At 46.8% G+C, this 27,013-nt stretch overlaps 1 protein-coding gene across 5 annotated transcripts in view; it reads left to right on the top strand.

Moving 5' to 3' along the window:
- Positions 1-27,013, top strand: part of ATXN7L1 (ataxin 7 like 1) — a 244,213-nt gene that overhangs the window by 110,350 nt on the left and 106,850 nt on the right. Inside the window, exon 4 of one of the 5 annotated variants that reach the window (XM_042915505.1) lies at positions 98-1,208. The exons of the other annotated variants lie outside the window; for them this stretch is intronic. Coding sequence (XP_042771439.1) covers positions 98-183 — 86 coding nt within the window. The 3' untranslated portion in view covers positions 184-1,208. Of the gene's footprint in view, positions 1-97; positions 1,209-27,013 lie in introns of those variants that run through there. 5 annotated transcript variants of the gene reach the window in all.

Genomic DNA, 27,013 nt, shown 5'->3' on the forward strand with positions numbered 1-27,013 from the left:
AGGCAATTGGCGTGAGTAATCATTTACAAATGTAATTTCCAAAGGAGCCCTGTTGATACCATTCAGCAAATGCCAACAAAGCATTTACTTTCCAAAGGGAGAAAGCAAGACAACAAGACAAATGGAGGCATCTCCAGAAATGGACCAGAGAGCAGCCAAGCCATAGAGAAGAATCAGATGTGAGAATGGGCAGTGCGGAAGGTAGACACAACATCTGAAAGCTCTTGGAGGACTGGCATTGTCTGGAGAAGGCTTCTTGGAAGAGGAGACTCCAGCAGAGCCCCGCAGTATGGACAAGCTCCCATGTACTGCAAATTCGTGAGCACACTCTGGTGACAGAGTTTAGGGAGAAAATGGGCTTGAGCGGAGCAGAGGGCATCTGTGGGATTCTTCTCTCCATTTCCACCACCACCACCCTGGTCCAAGCTGCCATCACTTCTCACCTGGAAAAGTACAAAAGCGTTTCAGCTGTCTTCCCTGCTTCCACTCTTGCTCCTCTATAGTCCATTCCATGCACAAAAGTCAGAATCAAAAAGTAAAGTTAATCGTATTCTCTTGACTTATGGCTTCCCATTGCTTTTAAGCTAAAAGTAAATGATTATCATGGCTATAAAGTTTTGCATGGTCTGAACCACATCCTCTGCTAGGCCCCCTTTCACTCTATATGCCAATCAAGCTGACCTTCAGCATGTCAGCACACATTGGGTCCTGCTGCCACAGGGCCTTTGCACATGCTTTTCCTCCTCTGATTTTTTTTCTTCCCATCTTCTTGAAGCTAACTCTGACTCATTCTTCAGAATGCATCTTAATGATTACTTCCTCCTGGAAGAGTTGTCTGGTTTTCATAGCTAAGTCAGCACTCTCTTCTACCTCAAAAACAAATGTTCATTGTGTGACCATATGATTAATATTTATCTCCCCCACCAGGCCACATACTGTGAGAGGGAAGGGACCCAGTCTTTGCATCCCCCAGAGCCTAGCACAGTCTCAATAAATATATATTGACTGGATCATGACATTTAATTAGGAACAGTGTGACTAGTGGAGAAATTATGTTTGACCAGTATGTAGGAGAGTGCCATTGTGAATTCTTACTGGGATGAAAACCGGAATTCATGTTCAGACTCTGCCACCTGCTGGTCGTGCTGTTGTAAATAAATCACAGATCTTCTCAGGGCCTGTTTCCTCATCTCTAACATGGGGGTACCAACAGCCACCTCACATGGTTGTGATGAAAAATTAATGAAATAATACTTATAAGTATTTTTTTAACTGTAAAAGCAGATGTAAATAGACTTTGTCATTTTTTCCAGTGTTTGTCACTATTGGATTGATGGAGGGATGGTTGGAAGGATGGAAGGATGGATGGACAAACGGATGAATGGATGGAAGGTTGGAGGGATGGATAGAAGGAAGGAAGGAAGGAAGGAAGGAAGGAAGGAAGGAAGGAAGGAAGGAAGGAAGGAAGGACAAACGGATGGATGGCCAAACAGATGCATGGATGGAAGGATGGATGGACAGACAGATGGTTGGATGAACAAATGGCTAGATGAACAGTTAGGGAGCCACTGTGAGAGCCATGAGGGGAACCAGGCACATGAGTAGCATGATGAAAGCCAAAAGAGGAGGAAATTTCAAGAAGTAGGAGGAGGCTTGTTGATGGACCACAACATCACATAGAGCAGAACAGGCCAGGAGAATGAGGCGGGGGGGGGGGGGGGGGGGGGGGGGTGGGGGGAAGGCATGGGTCCTTTTAACTCGGACAGAAAGAAGTCATTGGTGACCTCAGGACAGATCCTCCTCAGCCTTTTCATGTTGTCTGTGCTTTCAATGACATGCCTTAATTGTAACTTAATCACATTACTGATTTTTATCTTTTTGGGGAAAATCAAATTGATTTGCACATGCAACAAAATTGGTGAGATTACTCCAGCTGCTGCCAGCAGGTGCTGACAAGTACAGAAGTGAATGTCAGAGCATAAGAAAATACACTAAACATTTATTTTAATAAGCCCTAGTAAACCTTAGTTATTTATTAAATTGCCATGGATAATTAGGTTTCGGTTTCCAGGGTTGTTTCATTTTTAACTCCCTGTGTTCCAGTAGGAGGAACAGGGCTGGATGTGTGGGCAGGAACCTGTGTGAGATCCATCCAAGGGCAGTTTCACTGCTGTTAGCTTTTTGGGGTCTCTTTGATTACGTCTCACTTTCTACCACGACCATCCACACAGGGTAAGTCATTCTAACACACACGCACACACTCACACATACACACACGCACGCACACTAGCTGAGCACGTGGTGCTTTGGAGTGGCTGCTCCTCCAACATGGCGGCTTAGGCCTCACCCTGCCAGGCCCTGATCCAGCCAGTCTGTCTGTGTGCGGCCCCTGGGAGGGAGCAGCCCAGGCTGAACCTGAGCCCCACACTTACCATCTTAGGGCTGACTCTCAATAAGTTAAGAAACATGATGAGGGACGCCTGGCTGGCTCAGTTAGAAGAACATGCGACCCTTGATCTCATGAGTTCGAGCCCACATTGGGTGTAGAGATTACTAAAGAAAGACGTGAGGAGTACATGAAAGTCCAATGGCTACTTCCACATTCCTCTTCACCCCGGCCCCCATGCTCCAAACCTGGCTGACAAAGTTCAGAACAAACTAGAAGAAAAAGCCACCGATTATTTCATTTCCATGTAGTAGTTCGTGGTGTGGAACATGGATCTGTGGAGTAAGGAGGTGTTATTCAAGAAAACTTTAAAATGGCTCAGGGAGGGTTTGGCAATCCCCTCTCTAGTGCCTGTTCAGCACAATGGCTCAAGAGCGTGTTGCCCATCTAAAGACGGGTCCGTGTATGTCTCTGCCTCTTCCCCACATATCCCAGATCCAGAACTTTCTGTGATTCAAACGTTTAGTCAGTAAAGTGGTTTCCTATGAACTGATGCACACAGTTTGCCCAGGAGAAATGCCCAGGCCCTGGTCCATGTGTAAATGGCGCCGTCCCCGGAAGTCCCATTACATTCCAGCCTGGGAAAGGTGAGAGGTACTGAGCAGAGACCTCACACCCGCTTTCGGGTGTAGCCCCTCGTGGGGAAGCTGGGTGGTCAGTGGGGGAGGTGGGGCTGTTACAGACAGGGCAGGACCCTCTCCCACGGCTGCATGGCCAGGGCAACAGAGCTGGAACCTGTGACCACTGATCTGTCCTCCCTCTGGCCCACCAAAGAATTAAACCCCAAAGCTCTGGAGTCCTTCTGATGTCCAAAAACACGAGGGCAAAATCTCCCACTTCAGACAGAAGAACGTGGTGCTTTAGACCTGGGCCTGGAAATGGGCTCGCAGCTCCGCTCTGCCTCGCCTGGCTCCTGTCCTCTCCTGGCTGACATCTCCTGTATAGAAAATGTAGAAAATGCTTTCTCAGAGAGGAGGTGTGAAGATGAAATGCCATGATGCACATGACATGCTTACACTGAAGGTCAGACGCTGGGTGGCTCTTCAAGGCTGAAGTTGGGAAAGTTAGGAAGAGAGGATCCCATGGTGGGTCTGGAGTAGTGGACAAGGACAAGAAAAGGGTTCGAGGAAGAGCTCTGTGGAAGTCCTAGTGCTCCAGAGATGGGCGCAGAGGAGCAGCCGGGAAGACCCGGGCTCAGACCCAACAGGACAGTGTCACAGAGCCCGGGCAGGAAGGAGTGCCAAGGAGTATCAGATCTTTCAGAAAGTTGGCCTGGGAAGAAAAAAAGGTTTTGAATCATATTTGCCTTTTCAGTGAAAGTGAATTCAAATTAATTTGGTTTTCGAATTTTTAACGCACCCATTGTCATCATTGTACCCTAGAGCGTTGTGAAAACTTACCAAATTGGAACTCAATTACCATCTACACTCTAAGAACAGGAACCCAATCTTGCAAGCAGATTTGAAAAACTCCTGGGTTGCCTGGGTGGCTCAGTCGGTAAAGCCTGTGACTCTTGATTTGGCTCAGGTCATGATCTCACATTTTGTGACATCCAGCCCCACGCCGAGCTCTGTGCTGACAGAGCCTGCTTGGCATTCTCTTTCTCTCTCTCTCTCTCTCTCTCTCTCTCTCTCTCTCTGCCCGCCCCTCTCCCCCATTCACATATGTGCTCTTTCTTGCTCTCTCTTTCGTGCTCTATCTCAAAATAAATAAATAAACTTAAAAAAAAGAAAAGAAAAGAAAACTCCTGAGCTCGGGAAAGAAAACATTCTGTCTGTCGAATGTGTATTAAGTTCTCCCTATTCTCCCCCCTCCTTCCCGTTCCTGCATTCTCCCTACTGTTACCAGAGAGGAGGACACACCATCCTGATTTCCTTCACAAATAAAACCCCTGGGAGAACCAAGGAAAGAAATACGGACAGAGAATCAGAATGTGATCAGTTTGGGCCTCTGCTTAATTTCTTGTGTTCCCTTCTGATGTCTCTCAGGGCCCTTCCGTGGCTCTATACAGCAGTGATAAAGTTCTGAAGGTAGGGTGGGGAGCCTGTTGAGTTTGAAGGGTGCCTTGAGTTTTGAAGTTTTTCTTGTATCCATCAGTTTGGGAGCTTTTTCTTTCTGTGCAAACCAAAACAGACCCCACATGTATTTGATTTAAAAAAAATTTTTTTAATGTTTATTTGTGTGTGTGTGTGTGTGTGTGAGAGAGAGAGAGAGAGAGAGAGAGAGAGAGAGAGAGAGAGAAACAGAGCATCTCTGGGGAGGAGCAGAGAGAGGAGACACAGAATCCTAAGCAGCCTCCAGGCTCTGAGCTGTCAGCACAGAGCTCAGTATGGGGCTTGAACCCACGAACTACAAGATCATGACCTGAAGTCAGACATTTAACCAATTCAGCCACCCAGGCGCCCTTAATTTTAAGTGTTAAAAAAGCCTCTCATCTCCTAGTACAACAACACTGCTCATTTCTATTGTCTATTTTGTGGGTCCCATAGCCCTGGAGTAAGCAATTTAAGGTCCTGGACTTACTGGGGACATCTGGAGGTCACCATTAAGTGCATGAGCTCTTTATTAAGTCAATATTTAATAAAGCTTTGAAAATGCTAATGATTATGTTTGTGGGACGGTCAGCTGAGATTAGAGAAAGGAAAAACTTTGTAAGTGTAACTTTTCTTGCTCCAAACCATAAGTAAATGGCCAGATCTAATCTTCCCTTCATCCATCATTTATATTTATTATATTTGGGGAGTCTGGTTAGTGGTCTACATTCCTTAGGGTTTTGCTACATCCAGGATCCTATTATACAATCATCTTTGATAAAACTTAACAGTATACAACCCCAGGCCTTGAAGGATAGCGCGATGCCAAACCCCATTCCAAATGTGTTTCCTACTAAAGCAAACTATATTGAAAGGCATTAAAGAGAAGGATTCCCCAGTGACTTCCAATTGCAGAAAGAAAAAAAAATGTCATAAATCACTAGTTCCACAGAAAGCTCCCCCAGATCACATTCTCTTCCTATCTCATCACCATTCTTGTGGGAAAGTGAGTGTGGTGGGGTGTGCCCTCCTTAAGAACATGGCTTGCATACAGGGTTTTTCTCAAGCAAGTGATTACTTGCTTTAAGGAGTGCATTTGGGGCACCTGGGTGGCTCAGTCGGTTGAGTGTCCGACCTCGGCTCAGGTCACGATCTCACTGTTTGTGGGTTCGAGCGCCGTGTCGGGCTCTGTGCTGACAGCTCAGAGCCTGGAGCCTACTTCAGATTCTATGTCTCCCTCTTCTCTGTCCCTACCTCGCTTAAGCTCGCTCTCTCTCTCTCTCTCTCTCTCTCTCAAAAATTAAAAGGAAAATTTAAGAATGAGTGCATTTGGACATGTTGGCATGTACCAAGGCAAAATCCAGATGGTAGAGAATGGCATGTTAGGTGGCCTGAGTCTCCAACAGATAATTTGTAAGGAAAAGGCAGAGATGGAGAAGCTTAAAAGAAGCTTACAAGACATCTAAAATATGGGCAAGACTTACAGTGGCTAAGGACATTGGGTGATGAAACCATAAGTAAACACAAGGAACTGAAGACTGGAAGTTAGGAGTGTGGTTGTTTTGGGGGGGGGGGGGCTGCAGTTGGGACAGATGCATGGAGGGGCTTCTGGGGTGGCCAGCAAAGTCCTCTCCCTTCACCTGGCGGGTGCTTCCTAGGGCGTTTGCCCATTTGCATCAATCCCGGTGCGATCCATTTGTTTTGTATGGCTTTGAGTATCTATTTTACAATAGAAACTTCTATTTTAATGAGTCCACTCGGGGTTCATATTACCTATAGTCTTGCCGGAATTCAGCTTTGGCGGGGAATTGTCTATAACAAACTACGTCTTCGTTTTCTCAGTGGGAGGAAAATTGTAGATCCAGCTGGAAATTCCCCAGTGGGGTTGTCTGGCAGCTTGGTCAGAACTGTGGGCCTGGGGGTGGAGCTTTTCTGGGTTCTGGCTACTGAAATCATCTGCTCTTTTTTCCCTGCTTTTTGTTTATGTAGCTAATTTTCTAGTCAATTGCTTTTAGTGACGGAATAAGCACCTGCAAACCCACCTTCCCTAAACAAAAGCCAGGACCCTGATGAAAGCATCCGCTCCTGCCCTTCCTCCTCCCTGATCTTTAGTCATCTTTAAAGGCCACAAAGGTTTGTTTAGGGGAACTCACCCCTGCCATGAGCCCCTACTTACTGCCCCTCGTTGTCCCTGGAAATGCCAGTCTGAAGTGACCACCCTTGTGGTGTGATTTTAGGTACATTTTAGGTGATTTGAGGGTGACCTCTGACATCTCTCCCTCCAGCAGGGGCATCATCCTTTACCTGGAGGCTTTCACCCCTGTTAAGTGTAGCTCCACCAGCGCCCCAAGCCCCTTACCATGAATAAATTAGGTGAGAGCTAGTTTCAATAGTGGGTAAGTCGTGAAGAATAGGATCCTGAAACCTGAGGTCGGGCACAGTAAGGAAGACCCAAGGCGGAGTTGGTGAGAGTTTACCTTTTCTTCTTCTCATTAGACCTGGCCTCAACATGTTGATATTTTTCGGCTAACTCTAGGATCCCACTAAAACAAAACATTTGCCTCTGTCCCTGGGGCTGCATGAAGCTAGTTCTCCAGCTCTCTCGGTGCACAAGCCTGAGTCCAAACCGGTTTGGGAAGGAAGGGCAGGGACCTCATCTGGTTTTGGTCATCATTCAGTTCTCAACCCCTGGCACAGTGCTTGGCACGTAGCAGGTGTTCAGTAAACAAGATAAAATAATGTATGAATAAACACAGGACCAGGCCCACAACCAGCTTGTAGCAAGAAAGAGCATGCAGAGATCTCTCAAGAGGAGCAGTGAGAAAGAGACTGCTGTCGCTCTGCAGGCTTTCAGGGTCACCTGCCCCCTCACCTCTGCTGCTGGGCATTTCCTCAGCAGCAGCCCAGGTAGGTAGGATCAGCCACTTCTGTGCCTCCCTGTCCTCCACAAGGGAGTCAGCCAGTACCTAGTTCTTGAGAAGTACTGGCTCTTACCACATCGTCTCCCACTTGACATCCCTGCTGGGGTCATGGGGGTATTTCCTCCACACACTGTCTAATCTGCACAACACAGTAACCCCATGAAGTAGGTAATTCCCACTTAATAGAGGAGGAAACTGAGACCGAGAAGGACTGAAGTCACTTCTGAAGGGCAGAGCTGTAACTAGAACCTGGAACTTTGAATTTTTTTTAACATTTATTTATTTTTGAAAGACCGAGCATGAGATGGGGAGGGGCAGAGAGAGAGGGAGACAGAGTCCGAAGCAGGCTGCAGGCTCCAGGCTCCCGGCTGTCAGCGCTCAAACACACGAACTGTGAGATCATGACCTGAGCCCAAGTCGGATGCTTAACTGACTGAGCCACCCAAGCGCCCCTAGAACCCGGAACTTTGGATCCCTGGGTCCAGTATCCTTCTGCTGCCCTGTCTTAGGTGCTGAGATCCAAATAAAGGGGGATCAAGAGTCAGCCTTGCCGTCAAGAAGCTTACAATCCAGTCTGAGCACAGAAAACACCCTACACAATAAACACAGCCACTTAATATACTGGAGCACTGCCTGATCCTTCCCCGGCTTTACTTCACAGAGATGCTATGAAAGATTCCTAGTGTTTCTCAGAAGGTTTCTCTCTGTAAGTTTATTTTACACAGCATGGAATGGGGTGGCTCAGCAGTCTTCAGCTGTGCGCTGTAACGCGGAGGCCACGGGGAGCCTAAGAAACAGAAACCCACAGGAAATCCCAAAGACCCTGTTTGGACCAACTGTTTCGATCTCACCCTCAGCAAACCTCGTTAGAGCAACCACGTTGTGCATAAGAAAAAGAAAGCAAAGGGTCTAATCCATAATCGAGATCACCGTTCCCTGTAAGGGTTACTGCCCAGCACACAGAGATGCCCTTGCTTTTGGACCTACTTCCCCCAACAAGCTGCTTCACATCTCTGTCTTCTGATGCTCTCTGTGACCCCATGCAGGCAGCAGGGCTGGTGCTTGGAAACGTTACCCAAGGCCCCGTGGCTTGTCGGTGGCAGTGCTGGAACTTGAACCTGAGCTCTTTCTGGCCCCCACCTCTTTTCTCGCTTTCTCCCCACAGTGGCCCCTGTTGTCCTCCTCTTCCAGCCGTCCTTGAAAAAGACCCAGCAGTGGCCTCTCCCCGACCCGCGAACCCACGGCACTGACTCTCAGCAACTCTTGCTCATATTACGTTGGTTAAGTGCTCACTGACCACTTCGCTGCGCTATAATCATTTAATTCATCTATGCCTAGGAGGAAGAGATGCTTTATTTAGAAGCTTCCGAGGGAAAACTTCCCAGTCTTCAGGTCACTATCAGCTTGCTGGCCTTGGGATGATCTCAGGCTCCGCCCACTGTGCTCCTCTTCTGAGCAGAGGAGGATAATCAGGTGGCTTCATCTAAGGGGCAGCTAATGTGCTGAGGACTGCGGGAGGGTTGTGGCTGGTCTCACAAAGAGAGGACAGACAGATGCAGGAAGGCAGAATAATGAGAAGACCTTCAAAAAAATAAGCAGATCTTTTTATGCTCCTCCTGGGGCAAGAAGAGAGGATTTATCTTCTTGAGCTGCAGGTTGAGGCTGGTACTCAGGTTGACAGCCAGTGTTTCTTAGCCACAACTGTACATTAGGGTGACCTGGGAAGCTTTCCCATATCCTGATAATAGGCCTGGCATCTGGGTTTTTAAAACTCCACAGGATTCCAGGGCGCCTGGGTGGCTCAGTCAGTTGAGCATGCCGACTTTGGCTCAGGTTATGATCCCACAGTTTGCAGATTTGAGCCCACTTCGAGCTCTCTGCTGTCAGCGCAGAGCCTGCTTAGGATCCTCTATTCCCCACCCCCTCTCTGCCCTTCCCTTTCTCTTTCTCTCTCTCAAATAGAAACATTAAAAAACAAAACAAAACAAAAAATAAAACACCACCACACAAGTCTGGTGTGTGTCTGAGCTTGAGAACCAGTAATCAGATGGGTAGTGATGGCTTTGTCATGCATATGCCTAGCTAGGCTGAACTACATCTCCCAGAATGCCCTGTCCCATGGGTTCCTAATTGGGTTGGGCCACAGAGGGATTCTTGGGAGGGCTGGAGGATGAAAGGGAAGTGGCAGCTATTTTGCAGGACACGTATCGTCGCCTGCACGCTGGCTCACCCCATCGCCATATGGCAGTGGCTAGGCCTGTAATTACTCTACCTTTCCCTGGATCCCCCTTCAGCTTCTCTGACCCCTGGGCCAGCTGTGAGAGCTTAGTTCCATGGTGAAGGGTCCTGGCTCCTGGGAGACATCCATCCCCTCAAGGTCAAAAACAACAAGAACACGAGTTTCAGTCCATCCTCCTGAGGTTCCAGTTAAAGCTGTGCATTCCAGATTGGTTTTGGTCTGCCAAGGTTTTTCCTTCCCAACCGCCTGCCCTGTGGACTTCACGCTCCAGCATCAGACACAAAAGCAATAGACTTCTCAGGGCTGCTTAACCGGCAATTCCTGTTGTGAAAGGTGAAATACCTGTTATAGATCCATAGACATATACATCCGTATCCACCCTTGTAGCTCTGCTTCTTCAACTGAACCCTGACTGATAGAGGTCGTTTGCAGAATTGTGGATTAAGGAATTGTTTTTATCCACAGAGGGAGGCCCTCCTTAAACTGGAGGTTCCATTTAAGAAAGAGATACAAGGGGCACTGGGGTGGTTCAGTGTGATGAGCGTCCACCTCTTGATTTCGGCTCAGGTCATGATCTTGCGGTTTGTGAGTTCAAGCCCCGCGTCGGGCTCTGCACTGACAGCGTGGAGCCTGCCTGGGATTGTCTCTCTCCCTCTCTGCCCCTCCCCCACTTGTGTGCATGCTCTCTTTCTCAAAATAAATAAGTAAACATTAAAAAGAAAGAAAGAGACACAAGTGGCTCTGACTGGAGGAGAAGGCAAGTCTGACGCTTTCCTGTCTCAACTGCCACCCCCCGAGATGACACACGAGGTGCAATTTGAAAACCTTTGGTAGATTCATGGTCTCCAAGTCTGGAGGTGCATGGGAAACCAGACTTCTCTGGGGAGAATCTTAAATATGCAAATCCCTAGGCTTCATTTCACATCTAGGATTAAGAATCTTAAAGGATTGGGTCCAAAGTGCAAGTTTTTTAAAAGCCTCCTTTACCCCAGCCTTTCTGCATTGTTGGTACTGTTCTGTTTCTTGATCTGGGTGCTGGTTACATGAGGCTGTTTTGTACATCCAAAGTTAAAAGGTGGCATACTTGTGCTTTGTGCCTTTTCCTGTATGCCTATCATACCTCAATAAAAAAAATAAATGCACCACCTCCCACTCTCCTACTGCCCATAATCCCATATTCCAGGGACTGGCCAAAGTTGATAGCCGTGGTCTAGATGATTCCTTGTATGCCTTCTAGCAAAATTCAGAGAAGATGAACAGAAAAATGTCCAGCAATTGGGAATAGTTAAGGCGCATCCATAATCCCAATGCTACAATCCTATGCATTATTTTTTTTTTAAGTTTATTTATTTAGAGAGAGAGAGAGAGAGAGAAAGCATGCATGTGCTAGTGGGGGAGAAGCAGAGAGAGAGGGAGAGAGAGAATCCCAAGCAGGCTCTGCACTGTCAGCCCAGAGCCAGATGTGGGACTCGAACCCACGAACCATGAGATTATGACCTGAGCGATAACCAAGAGTCAGCAGTCCAATTGACTGAACCACCCAGGTGCTCCTCCTATGCAGTTATTATAGCTCTAGAGAAGAATATGAAACAGTGAGGCAGCCAGCCAGCTTCTAGCGGTAGGGATGGGTTACAAGGGGAATGAGAGGGGGCAGTTTGGAAGATCACATTGGAGCCAGACCATGGAAGGCTTTGAATGACAAACTGAGAAAAAGGAAAAGCCACTTTCAAAGAGTTAAGGCTCTATTTTGAGGAACGGTGGCTGGTGGGGGAAGCGGGAAGTGCTTACAAATTTTAAGCAGTGATTGACAAAAGTGACATTTTAAAAAGTGCAATCGTAGGGGCACCTGGCTGGCTCAGTTGGTTGAGTGTCCAACTCTTTATTTCGGCTCAGGTCATGATCCCAGGGTCATGAGATCGAGCCCCGAGTTGGGCTCCATGCTGACCATGGAACCTGCTTGGGATTCCCTCTCTCTCTCTCTCTCTCTCCACCCCCCCCCCGCCCCTCCCCCACTCATGCTGTCTCTCTTTCTCTCTCTAAAATAAAAAATAAAAAAAGAAAGGTAAAAAGTGCAGTTGCAAGTGTAACATTATATTATCCATCACGTTTACCTGCTCACCAAATATCTTGTTTGAATTGCAAACTGGTGAATGACAGAGCAGAGAGTGGGTCCTGGCCCTAGAAATAGGGACATGACCCTCCTGTGGTGTCAAGACTGACTTTTCAATCTACACTTCTTTCTGAAGTGCTTGCAGTCTATATATACTGTTCTTGGAATGCTCTTAAATAGAAAAAAACAAAGAGGGGTAAAGCCCCAATTCTCCGAATTGAAGGCCCAGGAGCTTCCTATGAGGCACAGCTGTCACAAGTACATTAAGAATTTTTAATCATAGTGCAGGGAGAAATTTCACAGGCTGATTCATTTTTCAGGCCATAAGTGTCCAGAACAGGTCCAACAGTCGTTCTCAACAGGGCACTTGAACCCGGGTAGCAGCAGGTTTGGGGACGACAATAGAGAATCAAGTTGAATTACAGTTGTTTCTGGGGCTTTTGAAATAAAGAACAGGCCCTTACCCCAGAAGGATTCTGAAGCTTCCTTCAGTTGAAATCCGCCAGCCTAAATGCCGTCTTGAATCACTTTAATACCCAGGGATGGAGTTTTCACAGCCCCTTTTTTTTCTTTTCTCTTTTTTAATGTTTATTTATTTTTGAGAGAGACAGACAGAGCATAAGCAGGGGAAGGGCAGAGAGAGAGGGAGACATAGAATCCGAAGCAGACTCCAGGCTCTGAGCTGTCGGCACAGAGCCCAATGCAGGCTCTGTGAGATCATGACCTAACCTAAGTCAGATGCTTAACCAACTGAACCACCCAGGCGCCCCTTACAGCCTCTTTTAGTGGCCCTTTTCTGGATGTGACAACTCTATGCACCTCTTTCCCCCAACTCCCCCAAAAACACCTCCAAAGACTACAACTCCTGAGCTTTCAAAATAAGGGCAGAATTAGGCTTAAACGCGTTATTTAAGAAAATCAAACCAGGGCACCTGGCTGGCTCAGTCGGAGAATCGTGACTCTTGATCTCAGAGTTGTGAGTTTGAGCCCCACCTGGGGTGTAGAGGTTACTTAAATAAAACTTAAAAAAAAGAAAAGAAAAGAAAATCAAACCACAGGCATCATCCAACTTTTTTTGAGAGATGGACTTTTCTTTCTCATTCTTGATTGATTTATGGAGTATTTTCATTTCACCCTTTCTTACTCCCCAAGCTGTAACCACACCCTAAACTCGATTTTGAGGATTATCCACAGAGAACTCTTTTGATTCCCCCGGGAAATTCCCTCTGGAGCCCAACACCTCCAAACATCTCTCCACCAGTGCACTGGCATGTTTAGAGGGAATGCAAACCAATCTTAACTGTTAGCTTCCCTCTAAAATAATTAGCAAGACAACTGTAATAATGAACACGATAATGGGGGGGGGGGGTGGATTCCAAAGTGAAAGGCCAGTTCCTGGCTGCATCCCTGCCATTTCCTTCTGTCTCCTGCAGAGAGTTTGAGAATTCTCTCTCCCACTGCCTGCACCCCTCCCCAACTCAGGGCCTTTTGTGGTTTTTACTTGCCAGCATCTTTCAGGAAAGGGAAGTTTACTTTAATAGTCTGCCCTGCTGGCTCCTAAAACCACCTGACCTTCTCCTTGCTCTCTGGGGTGGGCCCACCTCCGAGGGCACAGAGGCAGCCCTGTCCACACTTGGCTCTGGGTTGTTTTGCTCAGATCATGTGTAGCAGCTCTCCAGAGCACTTTACTTGGCTAATAAAAGTTGGCAGAGATACACGGCACAAAAGTCCCCAGCCCCGGGCTTGAGGAGGAAGCCTCTAGAAGCAGGAAAGGTGAGCCTTAGCTTTCTGGCTCAGGCATGCCCAGAGTCAGGTAGCCAGGAGGACGCCCAGCTGGGTCACTGTCTGGCAGGAGGATTCCTGTGATGTCCGTGTAACATCTGCATGGATCTCAAAGGCATAGCACCTGTCCGTTTGTGTGGTCCAACAGGCAATGTCTACTTGCAACAGGACTGCGGAATGATAGAAAGAACCCTCCCTCCAAGATGACAGATCCAACCTCTGCACCCCCTGATACAGTAGAAGGACCCGAGACCTGCTGAGGCCATGTGGGTGATTTGCCCAGAGTCCCTCAGGTGGAGAGAGAGCTGGGCCGCTCCCCAGGTGTCAAAGTCCAGCATTCCACCACTGCCCCTTGCCCCTTTTCACAAATACAGTGTCTCCTGGTAATTCTTATCAGGACTGTGGATGGCCAGGACATTAACAGGTCCAGCAGTCACAAGACCCTCAGACCTGGAAGAGTCGTGGCTCCCACCCAGGCTGGGCCTTGGGGTTGGGTGCACTTTTTTTTTTTTTTTTTTTTTTTTAAACACAAATAATCCTTAAAGCTAATTTGCCTTTGTTTCTTCTTTCTCCGTCTTCCTTTCAGTTACTTTTTATTCAGGTCTCTAGGGGACTTTGCATATGTGGGATGTTTCTGGGAACTCTGACTATAGGCACAAGATAAGTCTCTTAACTTCGATTATGATAAACTTTACCGAATGGTTTTATAGTTAAACAAAAGAAGTTATGGGGGTGCCTGGGTGGCTCAGTCAATTGAACATCCAGCTCTTGATCTCAGCTCAAGTCATGATCTTGAGGTTTGTGGGATTGAGAATCCCTTGGGATTCTCTCTCTCTCTCTCTCTCTCTCTCTCTCTCTTTCTGCCCCTCCCCTCTTCTCTCTCTCTCTCTCTCTCAAAACGAATAAACTTTTAAAAACGTTACACACTGCACACTTAAAAAAAAGTTATGTTCAAATCTGTATATCATGATTTTAGATCTCTAACACATGTGTCTTCATATTGGTGAAAGTGTACCTTATAACATTTTATGGGAGGAAATGTGGATTTAATTGCAGGTAGACTTTTTTGCAAGAGCTGGAGGTTGGATGAGGAGTATGAGCTTCAGACAGAGGTCAGGGTCGGGGAGACAAATTTGAGACTTATTAGCATATAGGTGTCACTTAGAGCCCTGGGAACAGACGAGATTAGAACAGCTGCCCTACGTATTTCTTACCATGGTTCCTCAGGAGAAAAGGGAGGGAAGGACCCTGACACCGGGGCCTCTGCCCCCTTCAAACAGGTCCCCATCCATTGCCGCAAAGGCTGAAGGGATCAGTGTCCTGTCAGAGCTGTCACTCCTTTGCAGCCGAATGCATCGTATGGTCACGCGGCGTGGAGTCCAAGAAAGCACCGTGTTGGGGGGTCAGGACCCGGAACCCAGGGCCGGCTCAGGCACGTGTCAGCTGTGGGACCACGAGCCAGAGGCCCCTCTGCACCCGGTCACATCACCTGGAAGGGTTGGAATTGGGTGGTCTCTGAGGACCCTCCCACTCTAATGTTTGCCTAGGAGTCGAGTGGCCTGAGGCATCCAAACGATATCCTTACACACCAGCCATGTGAAAAACCACATTCAAAGGACAGTCACAAAGTGAAAGGGAGGGGCGCCTGGGTGGCGCAGTCGGTTAAGCGTCCGACTTCAGCCGGGTCACAATCTCGCGGTCCGTGAGTTCGAGCCCCGCATCAGGCTCTGGGCTGATGGCTCGGAGCCTGGAGCCTGTTTCCGATTCTGTGTCTCCCTCTCTCTCTGCCCCTCCCCCGTTCATGCTCTGTCTCTCTCTGTCCCAAAAATAAATTAAAAAAAAAAAAAAAAAAACAAAGTGAAAGGGAGATGGTGTGGTTGACTGTGGAGTGCTTTTCTGGAGGGGAAAGAAGGTAATTGCAAACTCACAGGAAAGTTGCAAAAAACAGTTCAACCTCCCCCATATATATGTGTGTGTATATACATTTTCATGTTTTTATATATTATATTTTATAGATTTTTTTTTGAACTGTGTGAGAGTAACGTGCAAATACCATGTCCCTTTACCCCTAAATTTCAGTGAGCATTTCCAAAAAAAAAAAGGGGGGGACTCTCTTACATAACCATAGTACAGTTATCAAAATCAGGGAACTAACATCGCTAATGGAGACCTTATTCAAAGGTGGCCAATTACCTTGAATAGCCAAGAAAAAGTTAAACATCCAGGATTAGGTGTTGGGTTTAGTGCCTGTCCCTTTAGTCTCCGTGAATTGGGGACTGTCCTTCAACCTGCCATTTTCACAGCCCTTGACCCTTGTGAGTATGACAAGCTATTATCTAGTAGAATGCCCCTCAGTGTGGCTGGCCTCATAGTTACATTTGGGTTTTGTATTTGGGGCAGAAGGTGCTTTCAAGGGGGTAAGTTCTGAGTCTGAGATGTTGGGACAAGGACAGAGAGAGAGCAGGGCAGTGCCACTCGTGTGAGGAGGAACCCTTCTGGTGGGGACCAGACAGCTCAGAAACGGGAGGGGAAACAGAAAGAGAATGTTCACCTGGTGTGGACGCAGCACATGTTAAATACTTCCTGAGCTAGGGGCGCCTGAGTGGCTCAGTCGGTTAAGCGTCCGACTTCGGCTCAGGTCGTGATCTCGCGGTCCTTGAGTTCGAGCCCCGCGTGGGGCTCTGTGCTGACCGCTCAGAGCCTGGAGCCTGTTTCAGATTCTGTGTCTCTGTCTCTCTCTGACCCTCCCCCGTTCATGCTCTGTCTCTCTCTGTCTCAAAAATAAATAAACGTTAAAAAAAAAAAATTAAAATAAATAAATAAATACTTCCTGAGCTAGTAATTTGGCAAGAAAAGGGACCCTCTCCAGGAGGTTTATTCCCCCAATTATTCTGAGCAATTAAAAAAAATCACTGCTCCGGTGTAAGGCCTGCTTGGGAGACACGCTTCCCTTGCCTGCTGTCACTTAGTCTCAGTGACCTGAGGGCCCAAAGTGTTTCTCTTGTTTTACAAGTGGAAAAGCTGAGACCTAGGGAGCTCCTGCACTTGAGGGTGGAGTCAGGCCTAGGCCTCCGGCCCGGGCCCTTTCCACTCCACTGTGTTGTTTCAAACCCGGGAAGGGGTCTTCTCCCCAGCCCGCCCTCACTTTGCTCTGCTCACAACAAGGCTCGAGTGAAGGCTCCGGCTCTATTTTCCACTCACGTCAGTGATTGCTACTTGATGAATCTTCAGGATTGCTGTCAGCTAGAGCGTAATTTTCACAGACGCAAAGACCAATTTTGTTGTTGCTGGGGCGGAAAGATCTATTTCCTCCTAAGTGATCAGACAGATTTGGAGGGAACCCGTAACCGCTGGGGCGTCTCACTGGCTAATTCTGAAAGGAAGCTGTGCCTCATCTGGCATTCTTAGCTTTTATGGTGGGTGGGTCAGAAGGCTGAGAGCCAGAGGCCCAAGGGCACGCGTGGGGGCACCTCCTGGGCCACGGCCCCGTATCGCTGTGACACTCATCAGTCTCTAAGGTGAAAAAACCTCTCAGTGATCATAGCTGCCTTTTCAGTGTCGTCCTGAGGGGCACGTGGAACCTTGGAGAAATGTCCTTGTGGCCTTTACAGACGCAATGGCCATCACTTCCTTAATGGAAAAGCCTCATTGAGAAGACTTCCTTCTTGTCAAGAACAAGGCTGCTCCCCCACTCTGCACCCCAACCCCAGCTCTTGGGGGCAGCAATTGGAGTACTGGATCTGAGTCTGCTCTGTGCAGCACTCTACCTAACCTCTCGGGGTTTCTGGCAGTGGGAGCCATGTGCTGAGTACCTAGGCCCCGTTCCTGGCCCAGTTATGTGATCATCTTTGGTTTTTCCTCTTCTCCATCCTTTATTTTCTGTCTGCCCTCCTTCTCCTCTTCCATGTTGCTCTCCTGCTCCTCCTATCCTCTCCCTGACTCTCTTAGTAAAAGCAGTAGCTATTATTTTGTACCAAAATCACAGACAGAGAATGGGGAGGCCGAGTCCCATGCGCCTCCGACCAGGAAAGAAGATCCATCAGATCCTAGTTTGGAAACCAATGACTTTGGCCTTAGGATGCCTTGCTTTCCCCAGAGAAGTGTTCACTTCTTCATTTCCGCTGGAGGACCAGGGCTGGAAGTTGGGGTAGGGGTGTGGTGTGTTGAGAGGGGGAAGGGCAAGCAACTGGCCATGGGAAGATATCCACTAGGGGTAGCTGTGGGATCACCAGCCAGCGACCAGCTCTGCAGGAGGGACCAGATTGTGTGTGTGTGTGTGTGTGTGTGTGTGTGTGTGTGTGTGTGTTATGGGAACTGGGGGGCCTTTTAAAATTCAAATTTGAAATAGCTTTCCTGGAAGTGTAAATATGGAACAATTAAACCGATCTTAGATAAATGGTTCAGAATGTGAAATGGGTTAAGAATGGAAGTATTTAGAACAACAGATGCCCCAGGATAAGCCTTCAGGCAAGTGGTAACCATTTTTGTGTGTGTGTGGTGGTTAAGGGCATGTATTCTCCAGCCAGGTTGCCTGGGTCCACATTCCAGCTCTAACATTTCTAGTTGTGCAGCCTTGGGGAAGCTCCTTTATGCCTGTGTCTCAGTTTCTCTATCTGTAAAATGGATATGACTCAACAGTACCTATGAGAGGGTTGTTGTAAACATTCATGAAAATCAAATGAATTCTTGTCTATAAGGCACTTAAGGCATGGATTAAACAACCATGCAAGAGTTATTACCTGCTGTACTGGTCAGTGAGAAGCTCACCCCTGGATTTTGCTCATATCCAGACATATATGAGACCATCAACAAAGAGACTGGTGATCTTGAACTTAGAACACAAGCTATATTTCAAGGCTAGGTCCCTGCACCAGATAAAGCAGGGCTTCTCCACCGTGTGGTACATCACACAAGAGACAGAATGCTCTTACTCTCCTGAAAGTTCTAGTTCTTCAGGGAAGACATTTGGGTCACTTTGCCTTGTTGCATAACAATGTGTTCTTTGAACAAGGATCTGACACTGCATCAGTTTCTCAGGTCTGCTATAACAAAATACCACAATAGAAATTTATTGTCTTACAATTCTAGAAGCTAGACATCTGAGATCAAGGTGTCCGCAGGGTCCCTTCCTTCTGAGGGCTGGGGGGAGAATCTGTTCCATACCTCTTCCTAGCTTCCGGTAGTTCGGTGGCCATCTTAGACCTTCCTTGACTTGTAGATGCCTCACCCCAATCTTTGCCTTTATTTTCACATGGTGTTCTCCCTGTGTGTATCTGTCTCAGTGTCCAGATTTCCCTTTTCTGAGGACACAGTCATTTTTTTTTTTTTTTTGAAAGAGAGAGACAGCATGTGCATGAGCAGGGGAGGGGCAAAAGAAGAGACAGAGAGAGAGAGAGAATTTTAAGCAGGATCCATATACAGCACAGAGCCCAAGGCACAGCTCGATCCCACGACCCTGGGATCATGACCTGAGTTGAAATCAAGAGTCAGACCCTCAACTGACTGAGCCACTCAGGTGCCCTGAGTACATAGTCATATTAAATTAAGGCCCACCCTCAGGACCTCATCTGTAATTTGACCTATTTACAAGAAAGGTCACAGGCACAGGTACTGTGGGCTAGGACTTCTAACATCTTTTAGGGGAATATAATTCAACCTGTAGTTCTCCCAGTCCCTCAACCCTTCACATCTGAATTGATGAAAGTGCCTTCCAGCTGGCGGATCCATCATTCCCACTCACCTCCCACACGGTGGGTAAAGAATCATTCCCCCGCTGCATTTTCCCCACGGAGGCACTTACTTCATTCCTGATACTGTGATCAGAAAAGAACATCAAGCCCTGTTGGGTCATAATCGAATGCCATCAGCAGCATGTTGAAAGCCAAGCCCATACAAGGTTGTAGGGAGAGGGGATGACCTGGTTCTTGGGTAAGGAAAACTAAGGCTCTGTTTTGTGTGAGGGACTCTCCATTGGCCCAGTGCTCTGGCTGAAGTTCAGAGTGGCCAACTGGGGTCGTTTGAGTTTTCTGTGGGCTCTTTTCCTGTATCCGGAGGAGGCCACACGGTGCGGCAGAATTAGCATTTGGATTGGCGCGTCATGTCTGCTCTGCTCCTTCCCAGCTGTGTGAACTTGGACCTGGCTCTCTGGAGCTTAGTGTTCTCACTAGTCTACCGAGGAAGCTGGATTCACAATGAAGTGACTTTTGACTGAGGTCAAAGGTATATGTGGCTTTATCGTATTTAATCCTCACAGCAAGCCGCTAAAATGGGTGTTGTTAACCCCATTTCATAGTTAGGAAACCTCAAAGAAATTAAAGGCCCACATTTTTTGGTGTTAGGTGACCTCCACATCTTCAGCTCCTAGGTCCGTAGTTTTCCATCCCACTGTGTAGTCTAATTACTTGGGAGAACTTTGGGTTAGAAGCCTAGCATGTCTCAGAGTAGGGCCTTGGTACTGGTACTTTTCAAGAACTCTCCAGGTAATTCTGATGTGTTTCCAGTGTTGAGAACCACGGCTTTAAATGTTCTACGAATCTCCCCTGGTCTGTAAGCTATATGAGTGCGCATTGCCTCTGAAGTTGTTGCTAAACTCCTCAGCCTGGAGTCTTGGGCCGCCCACTGACCTCTTTTCTCATGTTCAACTTCCCCAACCAAAACCCCTTTCTTGTGGTTTCACACCTTGTCATCCACTGCCCCTTGGACCCTTCCAGGAGATTGGTCATTACAGAGCTTTATGGCCTCTACCAGACAGTGCTTCCAGATTCTGGCTTTCTAGCCCTGACAAAGTCATCAGCGATTGTGTACCTAGGCTTTTCAAATTGTCTTCTGAGCCCACTAGCGGATCATGAAAACAATAAGGCAATACAGTTAAAAATAGAGAAGGGGCACTGGGTGGCTCAGTCACTTAAGCAACTAACCCTTGATTTCAGCTCAGGTCATGATCTCACGGTTCATGGGTTCGAGCCCTGTGTCTGCTCTGTGCAATAGCACAGAGCCTGCTTCGGATGGTCTGTCCCCCTCTCTCTGCCCCTCCCCAATGCACGTGCATGTGTGTCTGTGCTCTCTCTCTCTCTCTTTCACAAAAATAATAAACATTAAATCCTTTTTAAAAATCAGTATTATTAAATAACTAAATAAAATAGAGAAGAAAAGAGAAAATAGAGTAGATAACATAGTAAGGTGTTTTGGAGATAGATATAAATATAGACAGGTATATAGATGATTATAGATATAGATATAGATATAGATATAGATATAGATATAGATAGGTCTTAGTACTTAGTACTTAGTGAGTTACAGTGCAGACAAAAATGTTTGAACTGCCCTATACTGACATATACTTACCATTGCTTTCAGAAAAAGGGAAGAAAATGCTTCTCCTCAAGTGCATAGAATGTTAGAACAAGAGATCTAGAGGTCACCTATTCCACGGATCCCCAAAACTGCTGCCAGCCAGCTGCATGAGGGTCTTCTAGAAAACTTGTTAAAAATGCCGAATCCTCAGGCCCAGCCCTGTGAATTAAAATTCACTTGATCCAAGAAAGTATATTTTTTTATTCTGAGTTTCATGAACCACTGATCTAATCTACTTTCTTCATTTGACATTGAGTGCCGTGCCCAAGGTCACACAGCTCATGAGTGGCAGAGCTGGGATTCTCCACCCCCAGCACTCCCCCATCATTCTATTCCACAGGTCTCTAGGGAAGGCGTAACCCGGAATACATGGTACAGTTACCTGAAAATGGTTTTGTTTCAAAATGGGTGCCCTGGCCCCACCCCAGACCAGTTAAGTTACAACCCCTGGGGGTGGACCTGAATGTCTGGCCATATGGGAGCCTTTTACAAACTTTAGTGTGCATATGAGTCCCATGAGGGTCTTACTAAAATGCAGATTCTGCTTCTGTGGTCTAAGGTAAGGTCTAGGATTCTGCATTTCAAAATGGGCTCCACTGATGCTGGTCCAGGGACCATACTTGGTGCAGAAAGACCTTAAGTGTGGTCCCAGGTCCCCAAGAGTCTGCAGACCTTCACACATCTGCCAGTCTCTCCCTTGCCTGCCTCAGTTTATACTCACTGGATTTGCATTTGCTTACTCTTCAGCAGTGCTTTTCCACTGTATCATTTATCAGAGTTGGCCTCCCTACCCACACTTTAATGTATCTTGACCCCAGGGACCTTGGTTCCAAATTCTTCACCCTTGCCCTCCTCAACCCGTCTACCAAATACCATGTTCTTCTCTAGCTGAGCTCTATCAGCAAATAGTTAACGGCACGTCTGCTAAGTAGGGAAAATCATTTCTTTTTTTTTTTTTTTTAAGTAATCTCCATGCCCAACTTGAGGGGGCTTGAACTCACAACCTCAAGATCAAGAGTAATTTGCTCTATCGACTGAGCCTGCCAGGCACCCCATTCCTAAGTAGGTGCAAAGGTATACCAGAACCATACCTACAGCCCTTCCTGGAGGAGCTTGCTGTCTGATGGGGAAGGTAACACGTGTAAAAGTCACTGTAACTCATGCCTGCAGAGAGGCACAGGTACTGTGTGTAGAGGTTAAGAGTGTGGAGCCAGATGGCCTGGGTTTGAATCCCAACCCTGCTAGTAGCCATGTGGCCTTGGACAAATGACTGAGCCTCAGTTTTCCTGATTCTAAAATAGGGACAAGAATAGTATATAATCCACAGGATTGTTTTGAAGAGTAGATGAACTAACAGATATAAAGTGCTGGTACACAGTGTAAGCCGTATGTCAGTGCTACTATTATTTAATTACAGGAGGCGAGAATTGACAACAGCGTTATGACATGCTAGAGCTTGAAGGGTTCCAGAGTTGGAGAAAAGGCATTCACAGTGGTGGGAAAAGCATGAGCAGAGGTACAGGGGCTGACATTCAAGGACACAGGGAGCCTGGAGTTTAGCTTGACAGGTACCACCGTGGTGCCTGAAGGCAACAGAGGCTGGTGGGCTCAGAATGCCCGTTGATGTCAGGTGGTGGAAAATCCTCAAAGGCCATACTGAAACATCCAGATTTTATTCTTGTAGCAGGGCTAATCCTGGGAGATCTTTTAAATATATCTTTTCATATAGAAGTGTGTTGTTGCTCTGAGTAGAATGGAAAAACCACTCACCTCTTTCGGGTAATTGTGGTTATTTTCTTCATCTCTCTTCACGTCTGCCTTGCGGGGTTGACACAAGCTTCTGTCATTGAGTGAACACTCAAGGCAGTTAAGTGACCTGGAGCCAGGTCATGAACACAGTCACATAGCATGGAATCCATCTAACCTTGGAACTCACAGCCCCGAGTCTTTGGCCACTCTCTGCCGGTGGGATCTTGTCACCTCCCGGCCACAGAACTCTTAGAAGATTATTCACTCTAGTTAAGAGCTTTGAGCAGGAACACTGTTGGTCTTCCTTTCCCCTCCCCTGAATTCTTAACCCTAGAATAATATACTCAAGTGGTAGGCTAACTCTAAGCTCACACACAGGTCAGTAGGCAGCATATAGGGCTGCTGGCAAGTTGTGTAACTTCTCTGCACATCTCTAGATGTAAGGAATTTGTCTGTAACGTGAGGGTCATAAGAGTACCTCTTTCACTGAATTGTCATGAGGGTTAGATGAGTTAGTGCAAATAAAGCAGTTAGAACCCTGTGCCGATCACATGGTCAGTGACCAATAAGCATGAGCTCTTATCATTACAATACAGGAAATATGAAAAGCTCATGGTCTGCAGCATTAGAACGAGAAAGAAAATGTAATTACCAATTGGGAAAAGAACAAAAGAATTGTAAAAGCATCATATGTGACATTCTATGGCAATAAATGTGAAACTCTGGAGGAAATGCAGAATTTCCTAGCAAAATATAAATGATCAAACTATTGCCCCCAAAGAGGTAGAACACCTGACTTGACCAATAATCATGGGATACTTCAGGAAGCTTATTAAAGAGATGCTTTTTTAAAGGCCTTCATTGTCTTATAACTGGATACTATCTCGTCTTCAAAAACCAGGAATATTCTTTGTTATTCAAACTGTTTCAGGTCATAGAATAAGGCAAAAATTTCCCTCGATTCGTTTTATGAAGCCAGCATGAACTCAGTATTTAAACATGAAAGGCACATGCCTCTTCTATCTCAAAAGCTTTGAGGGAAAAGATGACCCTAACAAAGAAAGATGGGCAAGAAAGCAAGACTCGGTGTGCACCAGAGCACTTGGCCTACAGCAGCAAGTTGGCAGCGGAAGGCGTGTAAGAATCACTGGGGCACGCCAGGCCCCACTCCCAGAGATACTGATTTCATTCGTCTAGGGAAGCGCTGGGCCATGGATATGCTTTTCAAGCTCCCCAGAACTGCTGCTTTAAGGTTACTGGAAATTACATAAGTCCACAAAGCCTGGTTTATGGTTCCAAACTATCTCAGCACAGCAGCAGTTCAGGGAGAGACTTTTAGCCAAACCTTTGACATGATCAGGGCCAGAAGAGGCAGCCATTGGCCGTGGACATGCCAAGCCTCCCATCAGAGCCTAAAGGAGTCCACAAAGCTCCAAGTGCTGTGGCTTGAAGACCAAAGACCTAGCCAGCAACAAGGCCACCTGTATTGGTGAGTTCTGAGCCAGCAACCCTGCCAGCTGCAAAGGAAGGCCAGGAAAGCCCACAGAGGGTTTTAATCTCTGGAATCCAAGGGGATTGTAATGATAGACCTGTTCATTATGATGCTGCAAGGTAATTAAGCACACGTGGTAAGCAGTTCCGTAAATAATCAATTCACAATGTGCACACGCTCAATCCACGCTTCTGGCTTCTCCTCCTTCATCCGTCCCCCAGTTCCTGTGATGAGAACCAGCATGAACAGCACTGTGACCACCCAGGCTGAAGCCTCCTCAGACAGTCCCGTCAGCTCCAAAGAAGAGGGAGGGATGTCCTAGATCTGTTTTCTAGTATTTGGGGTCCCTGACCAGGGACCCTGGAACCCCTTTCAACCACCCATCCTCTCAGATGCTAGTTTTATATCTGTCTTCAGTCCCAGTGTCAGGTGTAAATCTACTTTCTGTCCTTTGTTTCATTAAATAATAACAATGAGGCAACTTGAACAATTTTTACCGTAAGACAATATAAAAAAATGAATAGGTTGTTGGCTCAGGTTTGATTAATTAACAGAGGAGAAACGCAAACTATATTCCTGTGTGTGTCATACCACTTGCATCCAAGTAAAATAACCAGCAGGAAATCTTACCGGGTTCTCAGAGTCACTGCATCATTAAACAAAGTAAAGGACACACAAAAAATTCCAAGGAGCGGTGGTGAATGGCACAGTGTCTGGGGTTTGCTTTATAATAATCCCAAAAATGCACTTTGGGGTGGGAGTAGATAAAATAGGAATGGCAAAATATTAATTCTTGAAACCGGGTGGTGGGTCCACGTACATTTGTTGTGCTTTTCTCCTTTTGTGTATGTTTGAAATTTTCCCATAAGAAAAAAGAAAATAATACAGGAAGAGTCAACATGTTGGTAGGGATGAGCTTCCATCCGCGCCTAACGGACAGAAGAGGCTGGACCCTGAAATACATGAGGGAAAGTCCCCAGAAAGGGACTGGTGTCTCTGTGCAGATAAGCTTCTCAGGCTGCATGCTGTCGGCAGTGCCTGTTTTGACGCTCAGGGTCTCCCTGGCTCACAGCAGGTGCTCTATACAAGGTAACCCCCAGATAGCAGCATTACTGTTACAGATGTTGCTATTACGTGGCCCAGGACATGGGGATCCAATGTGAAAGAGGCTGAGGAAAAAAGAAGCTCTCCTAGGTATTTAATCTGAAATCGTTTAGCCCTTATATGGGAGAACACCCAGAAGAGGGACGAGTCTTTGTCTCCATAGAATAAATTTGCCAGCTCCGTCTGGAAGCTTCCACCTTTTCAGTTAAGGCTGACAATTTCATGCACCCCATCAGGAAGTGAGAGCATAAATATAGCAGCTAGGAAATTCCAGAGCTTATGGAGAAATCCAGTCATGGCTCTAGAAAGGATATTCTCATATGTATTCTGTCTTCACTTGCTCCCTCGGCCTCTTGCTCTGTCTCATATTCTCTTCTTTTCTCTCTCTCTCTCCCCTTCTTTCTCTCTCTCCCCTTTCTCTCTCTTCCCTTCTTCCCTCCATCCCACCCCCAATTATTCACTTTGATTAGACTTTGGAAGGCTTACAATATCTTCCCTTTGAAGAAGGCCTCGCCTGGTCAATGATGTTTATGTGTCAACATTCAGGAATCACTTTCATTTACTAGCAAGCTCCATCTTATAAGAAACTCCAGAGCTGGCCAAGTCAAGGTTTTTAAAAAAATATAAAAGGAGACTCTGAGGGCTGTGAAAGCTTTAGAATAGTACACAATAGCCAACAGACCCTCAGCTGGAGGGGAGGCCAGGGTGGGAAGAGCTGGTGCATGCTTGAATCAAATGTTAACCAAAGATTATTGATGGTCTACTTAATCTGCAAAGGATTACCTTGACAGGAATTGGGCTGCCTCTCCTGATTTTTGTCCAACCGTAGAATTTTTGAGTGATGGCAGCTCAGCCCCGCCAGCAGCAGCAGCTGCCTCGGGCTGTGAGGCCTACTGAGAAGCAGGCTGAGGAAAAGATCAAGTTTGGGTTTTTGTTTTGTTTGTCTGTCTGTCTGTTTTGGGGGGGGGGGGGGAGGGGGTGTTTTTGTTTTTAGCACTTGCTGCTTGAGAATCCCGCATCTGTATTTAGGATTTTGCCGTGTCACGAGCACATTTATTTTGGGGTCACCTCCTTGGATGCTCCCAGCAGCACTATATGGCAGGCTGTCCACGGGTCTCAAACCTTTGTTTACAAGTGAGAAAACTAACGCTCAGTGTTTAATGATTTTTCAGGGTCAAAAAACTAGTCAGCAGCAGAACTACAACTAAATTGAGGCACCTGGGTGGCTCAGTCGGTTAAGTGTCTGACTCTTGACTTCGGCTCAGGGCATGATCTCACGGTTCATAGGTTCGATCCCCACATCAGGCACTTCGCTGACAGTGCAGAACCTGCTTGGCATTCTCTCCGTCCCCCTCTCGGTCTCTGCCCCTCCCCTGCTGGTGGTCTCCCCCCCCCCTCTCAAAATAAATAAATAAACTAAAAAAAAAAAAAAGATTGCCTTTAAAAAAAAAAAAAGGACTACAACTGAATTCTTCAGCTCTCTGCCATTAGAGAGAAAGACAAAGCGATGTACCAAATACTACTTAAACATGCAGTCTCAGGCACTTAGCAGGGCCTCAGAAGGATCAAATGGATAAATGGATGGATGGATGGATGGACACATGGATGGATGGATGAATGAACAGAACTCCCAGATACTGGGAAGTGGGTTTTATATTCACCTTTGAACCCTTGGTGCCCACCACAGTGCTTTGACACTTCGTAAATATTTGTTGAATGAATAATCCACTTATGATGTGTATACTTTTGTACAAAGACAAGTAAGAGTTTGTGGAGAAGGTAAC

This window comes from Panthera leo, chromosome A2 (assembly GCF_018350215.1).
Source record: "Panthera leo isolate Ple1 chromosome A2, P.leo_Ple1_pat1.1, whole genome shotgun sequence".
NCBI lineage: Eukaryota > Metazoa > Chordata > Mammalia > Carnivora > Felidae > Panthera > Panthera leo.